Raw genomic sequence first — 18,062 nt, 5'->3', positions numbered from 1 at the left:
ATTTATCATGTTCCTTCCACTTCACAATTATGTGCCACTTTGTGTTGGTCTATCACGTAAAATCCCAATAAAATACATGTATGTTTTTGATGGTAACAAGACAAAATGTGGAAAATTTCAAGGGGTATGAATACTTTTTCAAGGCCCTGTACTGCAAGCCTAAATTTCTAACATACAATTTCAAGTTCAGATGTTTGGCAAGACAGACATTCAAGGTCTCTTCTGTCAAATATCTTCTTCCTCGTAGTCTAGTAAATTTTTATTTTCTGTGTAGCACTGTGCAATCCACATTCCCAACATCTGTAAAATGCCAAGACTTGAGCCGGGATGACTATCTCCTGAGTGCATGCACAGGAGCTTCATGATTAGTGGCCCCCTACATGGTCCAAGAGGATGACAGGGGACCTGGAAGAAGTGGAGTAGGGCAGAGCTGCATCTGAGAGCTCATGCTCAGTGCTGGAGGTACCCACTCTCATACGTGTGTCATAATGTGCCCGTATGCTGTGCATACCTGCATGTTATCACAAGAGTTCCTTCCACCCAGCAGACTTTAGCACAGCTTTCAGAGTTCCTGGCACCATGCCACTTCTACTTTAGAGACAGTTTTGAAGCTGAACTCCAGGAACAGAAACTCTCATTTACAGGGGAACTCTGGGATAGGCATAAAAATCACCTATTAGTACACCCCCTACACAAAACACTAAATAGTAATAACATTTTAAAAATCCTTACCATTTAGGAGAAAAGTCTAATTGAATTTTCATGACCATCTCTTTAATTCAAAGATAACAGCATCTGCTCGGCCAAGGAGGAGGAGGTGTAACATCAAGGATTACAGCATATCCTCTCCTCTCTCTCTCTGCAGTAAAAGGAAACTACAGTTCCCATCAACCACAAGGAATTGTGGTGAATGTAGCAGGTACACTAGGCCTGTCTGAGAGTCTCAGCCTGCCCACCACTGCAAGTGGGTCTGAACTACATCACTGCTTCCTGGAGAACAAACTACAGAAGGGATGTTCCAAGACCTGGGGGAACAGGAGACATAGCAGCCACTAGTCTTACAAACAGGAAACCAAAGAGAATTAACAGTTTGACTTGAAACTGAACAGGCTCTCAAAGCAACTACTGAGCAAACCAGAAGATGGATGACATATTCAGTGAAGGCAGGAAATCAGCGACAAAGACATGAAATTTTTTTTATATATATTATTCAATAGTCACAAAATATATAAATCCACTTTTTGTGCACCAGATGCCTTTTCAAACCCAATTATTAACTTGTAAAAGTAAGAGTGACATTATCACTGTGCTGTACACAACCAGAACCAGAGAGCAGAGCTGTAGGAGGAATCCAGCTACTCTACCCACTACAGGCCTGCAGAAAACTACAGGAGGGGCGAATACAAGACCAGTCACCCTGAACTGACCGATCTTTATTACCAGAAGCTCTTGCACAAAGGCAACATTTCACATTGGACTACTGCACAGATCTGCAAGAAGCACAACAAGATTTACACAAATGCCCCTTGTATTTAGACAACATCTGCTTATCCCGAAATTCAACTTTTCAACGGTTGAACATCACAATCCTGCATCATGTAGCAATATTGCTTTAAAGTGAAAGTCCAGCCACTATTTCTGGATAAAACTTACAATTTCTGTCATATTTTATTGTTGTATGTGTTCCTGCTGGGGTGTTCCTACTATGCAGTCATTGGGGAAAGTAGTAAGAGGAGATCTCCTGTATGGAGACAGAGACAACACTGACATACCACTGCCAAAAGTATTGGGACGCCTGCCTTTACACGCATATGAACTTTAATGGCATCCGAGTCTTAGTCCATAGGGTTCAATATAGAGTTGGCCCTCCCTTTGCAGCTATACCAGCTTCAACTCTTCTGGGAAGGCTGTCCACAAGGTTTAGGAGTGTGTCTATGGGAATGTTTGACCATTCTTCCAGAAGCGCATTTCTGAGGTCAGGCTCTGATATCAGAAGGCATGGCTTGCATTCTCCGCTCTAATTCATCCCAAAGGTGTTCTATCGGGTTGAGGTCAGAGCTCTGTGCAGGTCAGTCAATTTCCTCCACCCCAAACTCACTCATCCATGTCTTTATGGACCTTGCTTTGGGAACTGGTGTGCAGTCATGTTGGAACATGAAGGGTCCATCCTCAAACTGTTCCCACAAAGCTGGGAGGATGAAATTGTCCAAAATGTCTTGGTATGCTGATGCCTTAAGAGTTCCCTTCACTTAACCTAGGGGGCCAAGCCCAACCCCTGAAAAACAACCCCCCCCCCATAATCCCCCCTCCACCTAACTTTATACTTGGCATAATGCAGTCAGGCAAGTAACGTTCTCCTGGCAATTGCCAAACCCAGACACATCCACTGGTTTGCCAGACAGAGAAGCATGATTTGTCACTTCATCCTCGTCTTCATCCTCTTCTTCTACCTCTTCTTCATCCTCTTCTTCTTCTTCATCCTCTTCTTCTTCTTCATCCTCTTCTTCTTCTTCTTCCTCTGCTTCTTCTTCTTCATCCTCTTCTTCTTCTTCATCCTCTTCTTCCTCTTCCTCCTCTTCTTTTTGTCTTCCTCTTGCAGGTCACTGCTCATGCGCAGATTTTTTTTATCGGTAAAAAAATCGGCCGATTTGCCCATCATTGCCGCGAAAATCGGCCGATTTTTTTCCAACTTTACCGATAAAAAAAATCTGCCACAATACCGAAAAACGGACGAACAATTAGCCCACTAACGATGCGAAAATCGGCCGATTTTATTTTCGGCCGAAAAATCGGCCGATTTTCGACCCATCTATGGCCTGCATAAGTCTTAAGCCTTCCCCACTCTAGAAAAAGTGCTGGCTGTAGCTACATACAAAGAAATTATATAACTAGCATAGAATCAATACTCTTTCTGCACACTTTGGAACTGCTCTGGTGGAAGTTGAACTCTTTAAGGCCCCATTCACATATGGTGATTGGAGATCATGGCCAGAATTACCATGATTCTGCCTGTGATTCCACTGCAATTAAAACTAAATGGCACAAAAACACGCATTTTGCCATGTTGCAGTGCAATTAGGAATTCAGGGGCAGAATCGCTGCAATTATCCCCGTGATCACAAATCACCTTATGTGAACAGGGCTTAATGCAGCCCATGGGTGAAAGAAAAGTAAATTGCTCAATTCCCCCATTAACACAGTCAGTATTGATGGGGAAATCACACCTGCAACACTATTGTGTTCTGCCGGCGGAGGTGGGGGGTTGGGGGGAGGCAGAACGCAATGATTACTGCTAGTTGCTATAGCCGCCATCAGTAATGGAATGTAACAAATATGACAGACTGGTTGTACCCAAGTCGATGGATGGATGGACTGCCCACACATGGACTGACTATCATCCGGTCCCTGCTGAACTGGCCGAATTTCGATCCATGTATGGCCAGCTTTAGGGAAAAAATAAGAGAATGTAGAGTGCAATGGTGGGCCTGCCTCTACAGATTTTGACAGGTCTCTTTGAGATTTGATCAGTCACAGCGACCTTAAAGTTCAACCAAAGGTGAAAGTTTTTCTTTAGTTTTGGACAGAGTGAACAGGGATTAGAACATTGCTCAGGTTTTTAATGCTGTCTGTGCCCCCTTTATGGAAATTCACCCTCTCTATTTGTCATGTTTACTGTTATTACCATGTGTGAAAGTGAAAGAAAATCCCAAATTATTGGTTGTCCCCAGTACAGGTACAGAGGGAAATCTTGCAATAGGGACACTAGTTTTGGTGACTACCAGGGATTCCCTCATTTTAGAGGGATTTTCTCCTACTTTCTGTTTTGGCCAGGGGACAGGAAGTCGATGAAAGTTTTGCCAATGGAACACAGATAACAAAAAAAAAAAAAAAAACTTACAGGGGTTATAACTAGGGATGCACAGATACCAATTTTTTTACAGCAAGTACCAATACTTTTTTTTTTACTCGCTGATACAAACCATCAATAGCTGCTGGCAACTGTTTTGTTTACACTTGAGTGATCGGTTGTTAAGGACGTGGCGGCTCAGCTATGGACCTGGTTATTTGTCGATAACTTTGTCATTACTTAAGATAACAACCAGGGGCGGACTGACAACTCATGGGGCCCCCGGGCAATAGGGGATCATGGGGCCCCTGTGTCCTTGCCCAAATTAAAAAAAACCTATGAAAAAGGTACCAGGGGCATTTCATGGGGCCCCCTACTGACCCCGGGCCATCGGGCAGTGCCCGAGTTTCCAAATGGTCAGTCCGCCTCTGATAACAACATAATACATAATGTTTTTTTTAAGGACAAACAAGGCTTTCTTTTTGTGAATATTGTCTTGCAACAATTATATATATATTTTTTTTACAACTCTTAGACAACTAAACGTAACAAAATAAAAAAAAAAAAAAAGCACTCTTTTTTTGAGCAGTGTTAGTTTAACCGCTTCCCGTCCGCCCTATAGCAGAAGTACTGCTATATATACATGATTTTGCATTTCTGTACTCTGCTGTCAATCACCAGGTCACGGCTGGTGATTGCTCGCTGGCGCCCCGTGATTGCCGAGCGTCTCCGATGGGGGTGGGGGGGATGGAGAACTGTTTTTAAACAAAACAGTTCTCTCCCCTGTCAGCTCCTGCACAACCATGCAAAGCAGTGTGCTTACAGTGAAGCACACACTCAGCACACAGTAAAGCGGCACACAGCACACAGTTAGACCTTTGATCGCCCCATATGTTATCCCCTTCCTGCCCAGTGCCATTAGTACAGTGTCAGTGCTTTTTATTAGCACTGTGATCAATGTATTGGTGTCACTGGGGAGGTCGGTGACACCAAGTCTGTTCCCCCCAGTGTCAGAATGCCTTCCGCAGTCCCGCTACAATTCGCTGCTCACCACCATTACTAGTAAAAATAAAACATTTAAAAAAAAATCCTAGTGTATATACCACCATTTGTAAACGCTATAAAATTTCACATAAACCAAATAATTTACACGTATTGGGATTTTTTGTTAGCAAAGACGTAGCAGAATACACTTTGGCCTAAATTTATGACGAAATTTGAGTTTTTAAATTTTTTTACTGGACATTTTTAATAGCATCAAGTCAAAAATAATGTTTTTTTTTTCAAAATTGTCTTTTTTATAGCACAAAAATTTTAAAATGCACAGGCAATCAAATGCCAACAAAAGAAAGCTCTATTCGTGGGAAAAAAATATGCAAATTTAATTTTGGTGCAGTGTTGCATGACCACGCAATTGTCAGTTAAAGTAACTAAGCGCCATAACGCAAAAAATGGCCTGGTCAGGAAGGGGGGTAAATCCTCAGGAGGGGAAGTGGCTAAAAATAGTGTTACTGCAAGTAAAAAGTGCACTTTTTATTCTGTAATTTGTCCTGTCTAAAATGACACTAAAATTAGGATTCTGGTAGAAAGCATTCAACAGTAATTTACAAATGAAAACAATTTTTTCAATGTATCACTTTTTTCAATGTAAAACGTAAATATTTGTTAAAGGTGTAAAAATAGTAAAAGACAAAGCAAGCAAACAAAAACAAAGTTTTAATTATTAATAGTTTATAAAATAGAAATAAACAAAAAAATCAGAAGTAAAATAATGATTATGGAGAATAGGGAGTGAATTAGGGCTGATTAGAGTAAATTAAGTGTTAATAAGGGGTTAAACAGAGGAACATTTAAAAAAAAAACCCGAATTTTCAGGTACCCACTCCCACTTCCGCTGTGATCACCTAAGCAGAAGTTGTCCTCCTACCCTCCCTCCCCAAAGTCTTGTGGGACATGTGACAGGTCCCAGAAGACGACGGGGCCATTCTGGAAGTGCACTGCTACTCGTGCATGCGCAGTGGGCACCCGGCTGTGAAGCTGCAAGCTGTCACAGTCGGGTGCCCACACTGAAGATGCCAATGCCTGGAATACAGGACAGCCGGTGAAACGGGCTGCAGCAGGGACAACGAGGGATCGAGGGACAGGTAAGTGGCTGTTTTTTAAAAATCAGCAGCTACAGTTTTTGTAGCTGCTGACTTTTTTTTTTTTTTTTTTACAGAGTGAGTGGAACTCCGCTTTAACAGCCAGTACCAATACTCCTGCAAATGCTTAGTATCAGCACCAGTACCGATATCGGTGCAACCGGGGGGCGGACTGACAACTCATGGGGCCCCCGGGCAATAAGGGATCATAAGGGCCCCTCTGTCCTTGCCCAAACTCAAAAAAGCCTATGAAAAAGGTACCAGGTGCATCTCATGGGGCCCCCTACTGACCCCGGCGCACTCGGGCAGTGCCCGAGTTTCCAAATGGTCAGTCCGCCCCTGGATGCAACCCTTATCCCTTAACCCTTATTCTATCCAAAAATGAGAAAAATATTTTGACTTTAATTCTGTTTTAAAGTTTAAAGAGACCGGGTCAACAATATGATAAATTTGCAAATAAAAGCAGAGAAAGATGAATTATTTTTAATGCTATAATGGTTTTCCTTTCCATAAATGATGTTTTATTGCCTTGCAATGTGCCTTTGAACATTTAAATGCTCTAATTTATTCTAACAGTAAATTTCCTCACTCAACCCCCTGTCCTTGCACATCATAGCCCTCTCCTCTTCAGGGAGTGATTAAATATGTTCTGTCCTGGCCCAGCTCCTCAACCCCTCACCTCCATACATAACTTTTTTAATACTTTAGAGTGTCATTGCAGTGAGTCTGTGGACATCACATCCAAGATGGTGGTGCCCATCAGCAGTCTCATTATTTTTGAATGTCTACACAAAAGGAGGCCTTTACAGGTAAATAATATCCATAAAATACATTAAACACATATATAATTTTATGGGAAGATTTCTCTTTACATTTATACTGACAGATTTGCTTTAACAGCATCTATCTTTCAGAACATACTGTAGCTATTTTTTGCATCCATTTAAGCTTTTTTTAGAGATCTCAACAAAGTCATTGTACTTTCATTGTGTAAACTTTCTAACAGTACTTTTAAGCAAAATACAGAAAAACAGTTTTAGGCCTCATTCACGCCGAGCGTTTGCTCAGTTCCCTTGAACACTTTTCTCAGGTAAGAGAAAAGTTGCTTAAAAAACATATCATTTTGCACATGCAGTAGGAGTGTCAAGCGTATGAGCATTACTGAATTCCATTGACCAGAGTATTAATTAATTCTGGCCATTGGAGCTAAATGGGTGGCTAGCATAGGCACATTTACACATGTTTATGCATGTCAATTGTTTTTTCTGCCCAAAAGCTCCTCTCCTGAAAGTGTTGGTGATATTTTTTTTTTCTGCCTGTGAACACTCCTCTTCTAATACAACTGTAAACACTTATCTATGCATAGATACATAGGCTAACAGAGGTGGGTTTACAGACAGAATAAAAAATAAACAAACAAAACTTCAAATGACTGTAAAAGCACAGTTTTTTAAGCCCAGTCTGCATAAGCTCTTAGTATTCAGTTTATGTACTCCTGGGGTGGAATCAGGGGCGGACTGACCATTTAGATACTCAGGCACTGCCCGAAGGCCGGGGGTCAGTAGGGGGCCCCATGAGATGCCCTGGGACCTTCTTCATAGGCTTTTTTGAGTTTGGGCAAGGACACAGGGGCCCCATGATCCCCTATTGCCCGGGGGCCCCATGAGATGTCAATCCACCCTTGGGTGGAATAAAGAGCACAGAGAGATAGTATAGATCAGGGTTTCTCAACCAAGGTTCCATGGAACCCTGGGGTTCCTCCAGAGGTTGCTAGGGGTTCATGTCTCTCACATAAGTTACCACTGACATCACTGATCTTTTTAGTGATGTGTAAGGGGATAATTCTTTCCAATAACCTCAAATGTAAGAGCATTCTTCCCACTGACTGTTTTATCAATGTATCAGGAGTTGTAAATATAGTCATTTTTAGTAGGGGTTCCCCGAGACCAGAAACCTATTTCAAGGGTTTCTCCATGTTGAAAATGTTGAGAAAGACTGGTACAGATAGAGACCAGTCTTTCTCTAACGTTTAACCCCAAGGAAACCTTGAAATGATTTTCTGGTTGAAACCCCTGCTAAAACAATTTCATTGGGGGATCAGTGGTAAAAATACACCTTACATTAGTGGTCAGTAGGAAGAATAGCCGTCTTAGTGATGGTCAGAATGTCAACTTTACAGATAGCTAAGAAGATCATTGGTGTCGCTTAGCGGGTTCTGCCAAGTGGCATTAGCGTTGGAATTATGCAGGTTCCATCAAATGGGAGAACAATTAGCCAAAGCTGAAGGAAACCTTAGCAATCTCTGGAGAAACCTTAGTTGAGGGGTCACCAGCAGGAGGAAGGAGATCCTGATTTTTCTAAATACAGTCTTTAGTGAGACCCCATTTAGAATAATGTGTCCAGTTCTGGAAACCTTGATAAAATAGGAGTCTGGAGATGGGTAACAAAAATGGTAAGGTCTGAGGGATAAAACATATCAGAAGGTACTTCAGGAAATTAGTATATACAGTCTGGAGGAAAGAAGGGAAATGGAAGACACCAATGAAACAATACATATTTGGTGCATCTTGAAGCGAAAAATATGACAAAGATGACCCAGGAATGCTGAGCAATTAGAATCCTATATCTGTGAAGAATGGTACAACATTCCTTTCCCAAAACTCCAGCAACTGGTCTTCCCAGTTCCCAGACATTTACCAAGTGTTTTTGTAAAGAGGGGAAGCTACACCGCAGTAAACATGGCCCTATCCCAACTTGTTTTGTGATGTGTTGCTACCATCAATATTAAAAATTACCTTATTTTTTTTCTTAAAATAGTACATTTTATCAATTTGGACATCTGATATATTTTCTATTGTGAATAAAATATAGGTTTAGGAGATTTGAAAATCATTGCATTCTGTTTATATGTAGATTTCACACAGCAACTCAACTTTTTTGGAAATGGGATTGTAATTTAACCTCCCTGCCGGTATTCCCGAGTGTAGCTCGGGGTTAAGTTTCAGCACCACAAGCAGAAACCCCGAGCTACACTCGGGAATACCTTGCAGCGCTGACATAACACAGACATAATCCTCTAGGAAGGTTAAAGTATCATTCATGATGCATTCTTATAGAAATGTCCTGGAGCTTGCTGCCCGAGTTATGTTCTGAGCCAAAAGCTTTGTGTCTTAATAAATGGGTGATGCGTGTTTAGTTTGGGTTAACCCATCCACAACATGGACTGCTAGAAGCACTTTGGCACCTGTCCCTCATTTCCACTTTGTAGAACTATGATTCACTTACAATTTGCCACACTTATTAAACTGCAGATCGTACGCAGGTCAGCGTACTCAAATCTCCATGGCTTCATATAAACATAACTAAACATCAAAAGACTTACAATTGCTTACAACGCTCACCATTTGTTCATATGGTTTAAATCTCATTGAAGCAAAAACTGATTAACTGAGAACACAAAGAGATATCAGAATATCTTTCAGTGTGTCTTTACCCTTGCTGGTATATAATAAAACAGCCCTATAGAGCAGGCTACCTGACACATCACTTAGGACACAAAAATACTAATATAACATATTTACTGTAAAGCCCAATTCTGGCCACCAGAAAAAAAGTTACCTTTGCAGTGTGGCCCCCTGCACTGCAAGAGTTAAATAATCATTAAGTCTAGGGCTTACCTGTAATGCTTACCTAATTCATCACACCAGCAACTGATCCCTGGAAGCCTCTTCTCTAAGATGCTCCAGGCAGCAGTGGCACTCTGACACCATCACATCCAATGCAGGACCAATATCCCTGCACTGTACATGAGGACAGCGAGGGCCTGCCTCCAACTTGGAGCACTGGAGAGAAGAGTTCAGTGCCAGTTGCTACGGTAGTGAGGAATAATGTAGGTATTACAGGGTATTCATCTACCCCTTGAACCTTGCAGTGAAGGGGGAGAGGGAGTGCAAGAGAAAACCTTTAGAATTCCCAGAGTTCAGATTTAAAGTAGAAGAAAAGCCTAAGCCTAACTATCCTTAAAAAGGTTTCCTCCCACCTTCCTCTTCCTATCCTGCCTAACCAGTTAAAAAGGTTGTGTGTACTTATCCATTTTCAGTCTGCTTCGGTCTAGTCATGTGATCCCACAGCTGCAACTCTCCTGTGTCATTGAATGGCTGCTGCAGGGGAGAGGAGGGAGCACCAACAACAGCTGGGCCATGGGAGTTTGTGGGTGATGTCACGGCTCACAAAATTTCCAGACGTTGTTGAGTGCTCCCTGAGCTGGAGCTGAAGTATCACGTGACCAGACCAAATTATATATCGCCAGCACACTGTGGGTCATCAAAATCGACGTCCAAACATTTATTTGAAAAGGTCACATCACAGCAGTTAGGTGAAATGTTCTGGGATGCAAGGACACCTTCATTAGGCAGGACATTACTGTGTCACTTATAAGGAGTTCAGAAACGTGATGTGACCTTTTCAAATACATGTTTGGACGTTGATTGTGATGATCCAGGGTGTGCTGGCAATATATACTTTGGTCTATGGTGTCACCAGTCTCCAGCTGATATCTGCTGCACCACCTGCTTACTCTACAGCCCTTTCCAGGAATATGTGCATTTGAAATATTGCATGCTGTCATGTGACTGGACTGGAATAAAAAAAAGGTATGCATATCTGTTTGATACAGGTTAGGCAGATACGTAGGAAAGCAGGGCGGAGGGAAAATTTTTAAGAACACTTGGACTAAAGCAGGTCATAGCCGAGTCGAAAACAAAACATTTTGTCGACTAAAAACTTAATAGATCAAACGATTTGAGCCATCATTTGTTTTGTTTTTCTAAACAAAATCCATCATGTTGGATCAGTCAAGTCACTTTTGATTACAAAACAAAAATTGCGTGTTGCAGCTGACACATTACTGATGCAAAAAAACTAACAACCAGTTCGGTTTTTGACTCATCTATGGCCTGCTTTAGGCTGTTTTTCCACGTTAATTTTTCTTTTTCATGTATGAACAACTTCCATCACACAGACAAAATGATATAAACTGATTGTAATAACGAAATGTAAAAGACGTCTAATTGAGAAGATGATCCGTTTTCAAAATCACACACAGAGTTCCAGGATCAAATTGCTGACTACACATGAAATACAATCTGCAAGAAATTCCAACATTTGAAAGTCATTTCCCATGACACAGAAACCTGGCTAATCCATCAAACACATATCATATACACAATATAATAAATAAATATATATATCACATAGCAATGCACATAGCAGACCAGCCTTCCCCAACCAGGGTTCTGTTTGGGGTTGCCCTGGGCTCACTGTAGGGAGAGCACTGAAAGACTGATGTACACCATTGCCACCAATTTAGAGATCCCCACGGATTTTTTTTACCATTTCTTTCCTGTAAAGTTTATGTAAACCCTCACCTAGTAAAATAACCTTTTAAAATATAAATGAAACGCAAAACGTGTGTACAGATAAAAAAAACATTATAAATGTATTTTCTTATAAGTGATCACATACCCTCTAAGCTCTTTATACAACAGAGAGCTGGGGGGGGGGGGGGGCAGCAGTACACTGATCTTCCCAGTGATTGGCTCTGCAGGGGGGGGCATATTAGGACAAGTCTGATCATTGGAGGAGAGCTAGAGAATCGACCATGCTGTGTTCTCCTGTCTAGTGTGGTCAGTTTTTATTAGGAAAGTAGAGGGACTGGCAGGAACACTGAGGATTTCCCCCAAAGTAAGCAATACAACAGAACACGATACTTTTCCATACAATTACATGGTACAGCCGGCATGTATCAGGAATATGAAATGTTGGGTTTACGTATTCTTTAGGTAGACCACATTTTATATTCCTTCATTTTAAAACTACAGCCAATTGATGACATTTCTCTGCCGATGTGTTTTTTAGTGGGGGTAACCTGAGACCTGAAAAACTCTTTCAAGCATTCCTCCAGTGACAAGCTTCAGGGAAGCTGCATTTACTCTCAGATCTTCCAGAAAGACAGAAGTAATCAGTCATTTCATTACACTGAGGTTTCATAGGTGGGCTATTAGTAAAACATTGGTGTTATAAAACTGCCATTTAAAAAGGAGTTCCATCACCCCCCCTCCCCCAAAACAAAAATTAAAAGTCAGCAGCTAACATTACTGTGGTTGCTAACTTTCAATATTAGGGCACTTACCTATCCAGGCATCCAGCGATGTCCTCACCCAAGCCGACTCTTCAATTGGCTATTGGGTGCTGGTGTCGCCATCTTGACTAAGGGAAACCGGCAGTGAAGCCTTGCGGCTTCACAGCCAGTTTCCTATTGCGCAAAGCAGACCACAGTCCTCTGGGACCTGTGAAGCGTTCCAGAAGGCTGCGGGGGAAGAAGGGGGGCTGAACTTCTAGGTCAATTTGCCACGACAAACTAAGATGGAAATGGAAGCTGGTACCTGTCAAAACCAGGTACCTGCTCCCCCAAAATGTGGCAGCAAGGTGGGGGGGGGGGGGGAGGCAGACAAATGGAGCCTCCACTTCTGGGTGGAGCTCCGCTTTAGTTACTTGTGTTCTCTGGAACTAAAACTGGCCATACACTGTTCTTTGATTTTCGTTCAGCCGGAAGACTGAACAAAAAACAAAACTGAACCGATTCCCCAATTCACAAAAATGAGGTGGATGGGGGAAGCTTCCACACTGTATGGGGAGACTCCACCACTGTCAGAATACACAGATCAGCATTACAGTTGCTGATTGAATGGCTTTTATCTGATAGACTGACATCTGTTCAACTGCAGTGGCCACACACGGATTGAAATTTGTCTGGTCTCTGCTGAACGAGCCGAATATCCATCTATAGCCAGCTTAACCCCAGGTGGAACACACAAAAAAGTGTACAGGGTGTACACATGGGGTTGATTTACTAAAACTGGAGAGTGGGAAATCTGGTAGAGCTGTGTATGGTAGCTTCTAACTAACCTCTTACCTCTGGAAGTATATGTGGCCCCTTGGCAGGGGGGCTTTAACGCCTACAGGCTGCATATATGTGGCCCCTTGGCAGGGGGGCTCTAACGCCTACAGGCTGCATATATGTGGCCCCTTGGCAGGGGGGCTTTAACGCCTACAGGCTGCATATATGTGGCCCCTTGGCAGGGGGGCTCTAACGCCTACAGGCTGCATATATGTGGCCCCTTGGCAGGGGGGCTTTAACGCCTACAGGCTGCATATATGTGGCCCCATGTAAATAGTTTTCTGTGCCGAGAGTGTGCACCCAGCACAGTTATTGGTGGGGACCGGTAAGCTTCCAATGCATACTTGTTATTGGGCGCTTTCCAATCACATGACCACTATGACCACCAATGACAGTGGTCACATGATCGGAATGCCTGCCTCTCAGAATTTAAAACCTTCTAAAAGCCCGCGAGGCAATGGTGACAGAAAGGGGTTAGGTTTTGTCAGTAAAATCTGAAAGCTGATTGGCTTCTACACAGAACAGGTTTAGCAGTCTCCGCTTTTAGTAAATCAACCTCATGGTCTTCCTCCTCAGAGAAAGGACCTCCTGGGGAGCAATCCTCCTGACAGGGACTGGGGTATGTGTGGTCCTCCAGGCTGACCCCATTCTTCAAGGAACCTGCTGAGGTAAGGTCCACCCAAGTTCTAGGTGGAAGACCCCATTTGAGGAGGGGGAACCTGGCCACGAGTTTTGGATGGAGTGTTGGTAGGTGACCATGCCGACCTCTTTGTAGGAGAAATAGTGAAACCCAATCATTATGAAGAGTGGTGGAGATCTTGGACCAGACACGTGTCACACATGGAACTCAGATACAAAGCCCGCCTTCAATTGCCACCTCATCCCTTTAAAACTGAACACACATTAATTCCACAGGCTGGGAGGGGAATTTAATGCAGAGAAGACACTAATGGAGTTTAATTACCACCTTAATCAGCACAGAACCTGTGTCATTAATATGTGTTGGGGTTTAAAGGGATGAGGTGACAACCCCAAGCCCACCTCAGACTACACTGTGCCACCATCACTTCACCTTAGTCTACACTTCTATCCCACACTATGGTATAAGGAAGCAGAAGTGAGTGGAATACCAAGAAAAGAGAGGCATTGTAGGATTGGGTGGTTGTGACACACGAGGAATAGAAGCAGAAAAGTAGGTGACCTGGGGTCACCCCTACTTCCCTCTCTGCCCCCTCCATTCCTGTCACCAATGTCATGGCGGAGGAATACACAATTTGTCGGGTCACAGCACTTCCCAGAGGTCTGTGGGCGGAGCGATACCTCGGAGGAATGTAGGAAGAAGTCCCCCCCATCAAGGGAAGCAGCGCCCCCTCCTCCCCCCATGTCATGTGGCCTTCATGGCTGAGGGTCACTAATTACCCAGAACCCCGCGGGGCAACCATGCCTGCACGCGCCTCCTCGGAGAGCCGAGGGGGGAGGGGGTGGCGCCGCCCCGTGCAGGATGCTGCGCAATGCGCCGCTGTGCTCCCGGCATGAAACTCAATTAAGGCGATTAGTGAAATTAATTAATCCACCTTCCCGGGAAGAGGGGCCCGGCCTGGCGAGAACGGAGAGCGACGGCGACCCCCCCCTTCCCGGGAACGGAGGAGGAGGAGGGGGGACGCTAGTTCCTGGCACGGCAGGAGACCGGGGCCCCCGGCGGGGGAGGCACTACAAGCGGCAGCATGGCCACTCCGGGAGGGGGGCTTATCGACCCTCCGCCGCTGGAGGGCCGCGGTTAGCCGAGCACAATACGCGGACACAGCAGGCTCTACTCACCCGGGGCAGATGGGGCTGCGGCTCGGTCCGGCTGGAGGAGAGCGATGACCAGAGGATGAGCAGAGCCAGGAAAGTGGCCAGGACCAGCAGACTGCGCAGGAGGAAGCCCGGCTTCAGCCTCATCGCCGCTCCGTGCAGAGGAAAGTCCGAGGAGAGCTGGTCGGCTGCTCGCTACACCCGCACTGATCGCTGTGTGTGCACGCTGACCGGAGAGCCTGACTACTGATCACCCAGCCACTACACCCCGTGTACACTCCTCACCCACTGACATGATCCGCACAATGCTGCCACTTCCTCCGAGCCCTGATCGTACAGCACTCACACACAGGGACCGGCACCAATCAGCCACACTCGGCACACAACTTGTCACCGGATCCTCTATGCAAGAAACACCCCGATCACAGCGATCATACACACCGCTCCTGTCACCCTGCCTGCCACTGATCACGACTGTGTGTGTCCCCACTACAAACCCTTCCCTGATCCTTCATACACACAGGTGTGAGCCTCCCCTCTCACTCCTCCCTCCCTCATCAGTGTCCCTGGATCCTTCCCTCCCCCGATCAGTGTCCCTGGATCCTTCCCTCCCCCGATCAGTGTCCCTGGCTCCTTCCCCTCCACTGATCAGTGTCCCTGGCTCCTTCCCCTCCACTGATCACTGTCCCTGGCTCCTTCCCCTCCACTGATCACTGTCCCTGGCTTCTTCCCCTCCACTGATCACTGTCCCTGGCTTCTTCCCCTCCACTGATCACTGTCCCTGGCTTCTTCCCCTCCACTGATCACTGTCCCTGGCTTCTTCCCCTCCACTGATCACTGTCCCTGGCTTCTTCCCCTCCACTGATCACTGTCCCTGGCTTCTTCCCCTCCACTGATCACTGTCCCTGGCTCCTTCCCCTCCACTGATCACTGTCCCTGGCTCCTTCCCACTCACTGATCACTGTCCCTGGATCCTTCCCCTCCGCTGATCACTGTCCCTGGATCCTTCCCCTCCGCTGATCACTGTCCCTGGATCCTTCCCCTCCGCTGATCACTGTCCCTGGCTCCTCCCTCTCCGCTGATCACTGTCCCTGGCTCCTCCCTCTCCGCTGATCACTGTCCCTGGCTCCTCCCTCTCCGCTGATCACTGTCCCTGGCTCCTCCCTCTCCGCTGATCACTGTCCCTGGCTCCTCCCTCTCCGCTGATCACTGTCCCTGGCTCCTCCCTCTCCGCTGATCACTGTCCCTGGCTCCTCCCTCTCCGCTGATCACTGTCCCTGGCTCCTCCCTCTCCGCTGATCACTGTCCCTGGCTCCTCCCTCTCCGCTGATCACTGTCCCTTGCTCCTCCCTCTCCGCTGATCACTGTCCCTTGCTCCTCCCTCTCCGCTGATCACTGTCCCTGGCTCCTCCCTCTCCGCTGATCACTGTCCCTGGCTCCTCCCTCTCCGCTGATCACTGTCCCTGGATCCTCCCTCTCCGCCCCTGATCACTGTCCCTGGATCCTCCCTCTCCGCCCCTGATCACTGTCCCTGGATCCTTTCCTCCGCCCCTGATCACTGTCCCTGGCACCTTTCCTCCGCCCCTGATCACTGTCCCTGGCACCTTTCCTCCGCCCCTGATCACTGTCCCTGGCACCTTTCCTCCGCCCCTGATCACTGTCCCTGGCACCTTTCCTCCGCCCCTGATCACTGTCCCTGGCACCTTTCCTCCGCCCCTGATCACTGTCCCTGGCACCTTTCCTCCGCCCCTGATCACTGTCCCTGGCACCTTTCCTCCGCCCCTGATCACTGTCCCTGGCACCTTTCCTCCGCCCCTGATCACTGTCCCTGGCACCTTCCCTCCGCCCCTGATCACTGTCCCTGGCACCTTCCCTCCTCCCCTGATTACTGTCCCTTATCACTGTCCCTGGCTTCTTTCCTCCGCCCCAGATCACTGTCCCTGGCACCTTCCCTCCGCCCCAGACCACTGTCCCTGGCACCTTCCCTCCGCCCCAGACCACTGTCCCTGGCACCTTCCCTCCGCCCCAGACCACTGTCCCTGGCACCTTCCCTCCGCCCCAGACCACTGTCCCTGGCACCTTCCCTCCGCCCCAGACCACTGTCCCTGGCACCTTCCCTCCGCCCCAGACCACTGTCCCTGGCACCTTCCCTCCGCCCCAGACCACTGTCCCTGGCACCTTCCCTCCGCCCCAGACCACTGTCCGTGGCTCCTTCCCTCCGCCCCAGACCACTGTCCGTGGCTCCTTCCCTCCGCCCCAGATCACTGTCCGTGGCTCCTTCCCTCCGCCCCAGACCACTGTCCGTGGCACCTTCCCTCCGCCCCAGACCACTGTCCCTGGCACCTTCCCTCCGCCCCAGACCACTGTCCCTGGCACCTTCCCTCCGCCCCAGACCACTGTCCCTGGCACCTTCCCTCCGCCCCAGACCACTGTCCCTGGCACCTTCCCTCCGCCCCAGACCACTGTCCGTGGCTCCTTCCCTCCGCCCCAGACCACTGTCCGTGGCTCCTTCCCTCCGCCCCAGACCACTGTCCGTGGCTCCTTCCCTCCGCCCCAGATCACTGTCCGTGGCTCCTTCCCTCCGCCCCAGATCACTGTCCGTGGCTCCTTCCCTCCGCCCCAGATCACTGTCCGTGGCTCCTTCCCTCCGCCCCAGATCACTGTCCGTGGCTCCTTCCCTCCGCCCCAGATCTCTGTCCGTGGCTCCTTCCCTTCCCCCCCGATCACTCTTCCTGGCTCCTCCCCCCGATCACTCTTCCTGGCTCCTCCCCCCGATTACTCTTCCTGGCTACTCCCCTTCCCCCCCTGATCACTCTTCCTGGCTCCTTCCCTTCCCCCCCCCCCGATCACTCTTCCTGGCTCCTTCCCCCCCGATCACTCTTCCTTGCTCCTTCCCTTTCCCCTCCCGATCACTCTTCCTGGCTCCTTCCCTTTCCCCTCTCGATCACTCTTCCTGGCTCCTTCCCTTCCCCCTCTCGATCACTCTTCCTGGCTCCTTCCCTTCCCCCTCCCGATCACTCTTCCTGGCTCCTTCCCTTCCCCCTCCCGATCACTCTTCCTGGCTCCTTCCCTTCCCCCTCCCGATAACTCTTCCTGGCTCCTTCCCCCCCCCCCCCATCACTCTTCCTGGCTCCTTCCCCCTCTGATCACTCTTCCTGGCTCCTTCCCCCTCTGATCACTCTTCCTGGCTCCTTCCCCCTCTGATCACTCTTCCTGGCTCCTTCCCTTTCCCCTCCCGATCACTCTTCCTGGCTCCTTCCCTTCCCCCTCCCGATCACTCTTCCTGGCTCCTTCCCTTCCCCCTCCCGATCACTCTTCCTGG

At 47.2% G+C, this 18,062-nt stretch overlaps 1 protein-coding gene across 2 annotated transcripts in view; it reads right to left on the bottom strand.

Annotated features, from left to right (window-relative positions):
* The window catches only part of GALNT7 (polypeptide N-acetylgalactosaminyltransferase 7), a 233,290-nt gene extending 218,023 nt beyond the window's left edge, over window positions 1-15,267 (bottom strand). The window contains exon 1 of one of the 2 annotated variants that reach the window (XM_089684037.1): window positions 14,765-15,267. In XM_089684037.1, the coding sequence (XP_089540163.1) occupies window positions 14,765-14,887 (123 nt within the window). In that variant the 5' untranslated portion in view covers window positions 14,888-15,267. The remainder of the gene's footprint in view (window positions 1-14,764) is intronic. The other variant, XM_089684036.1, reaches the window with a different exon arrangement.
* Between the last annotated feature and the right edge of the window lie 2,795 nt (window positions 15,268-18,062).

This window comes from Staurois parvus, unplaced genomic scaffold (genome assembly GCF_062004578.1).
Source record: "Staurois parvus isolate SC_StPar_1 unplaced genomic scaffold, SC_StPar_1.0 ptg000334l, whole genome shotgun sequence".
NCBI classification, from domain to species: Eukaryota; Metazoa; Chordata; class Amphibia; order Anura; family Ranidae; genus Staurois; species Staurois parvus.
The sequence above is the reverse complement of the archived record's forward strand: the minus strand, read 5'-3'. Positions and strand labels throughout refer to the sequence as shown.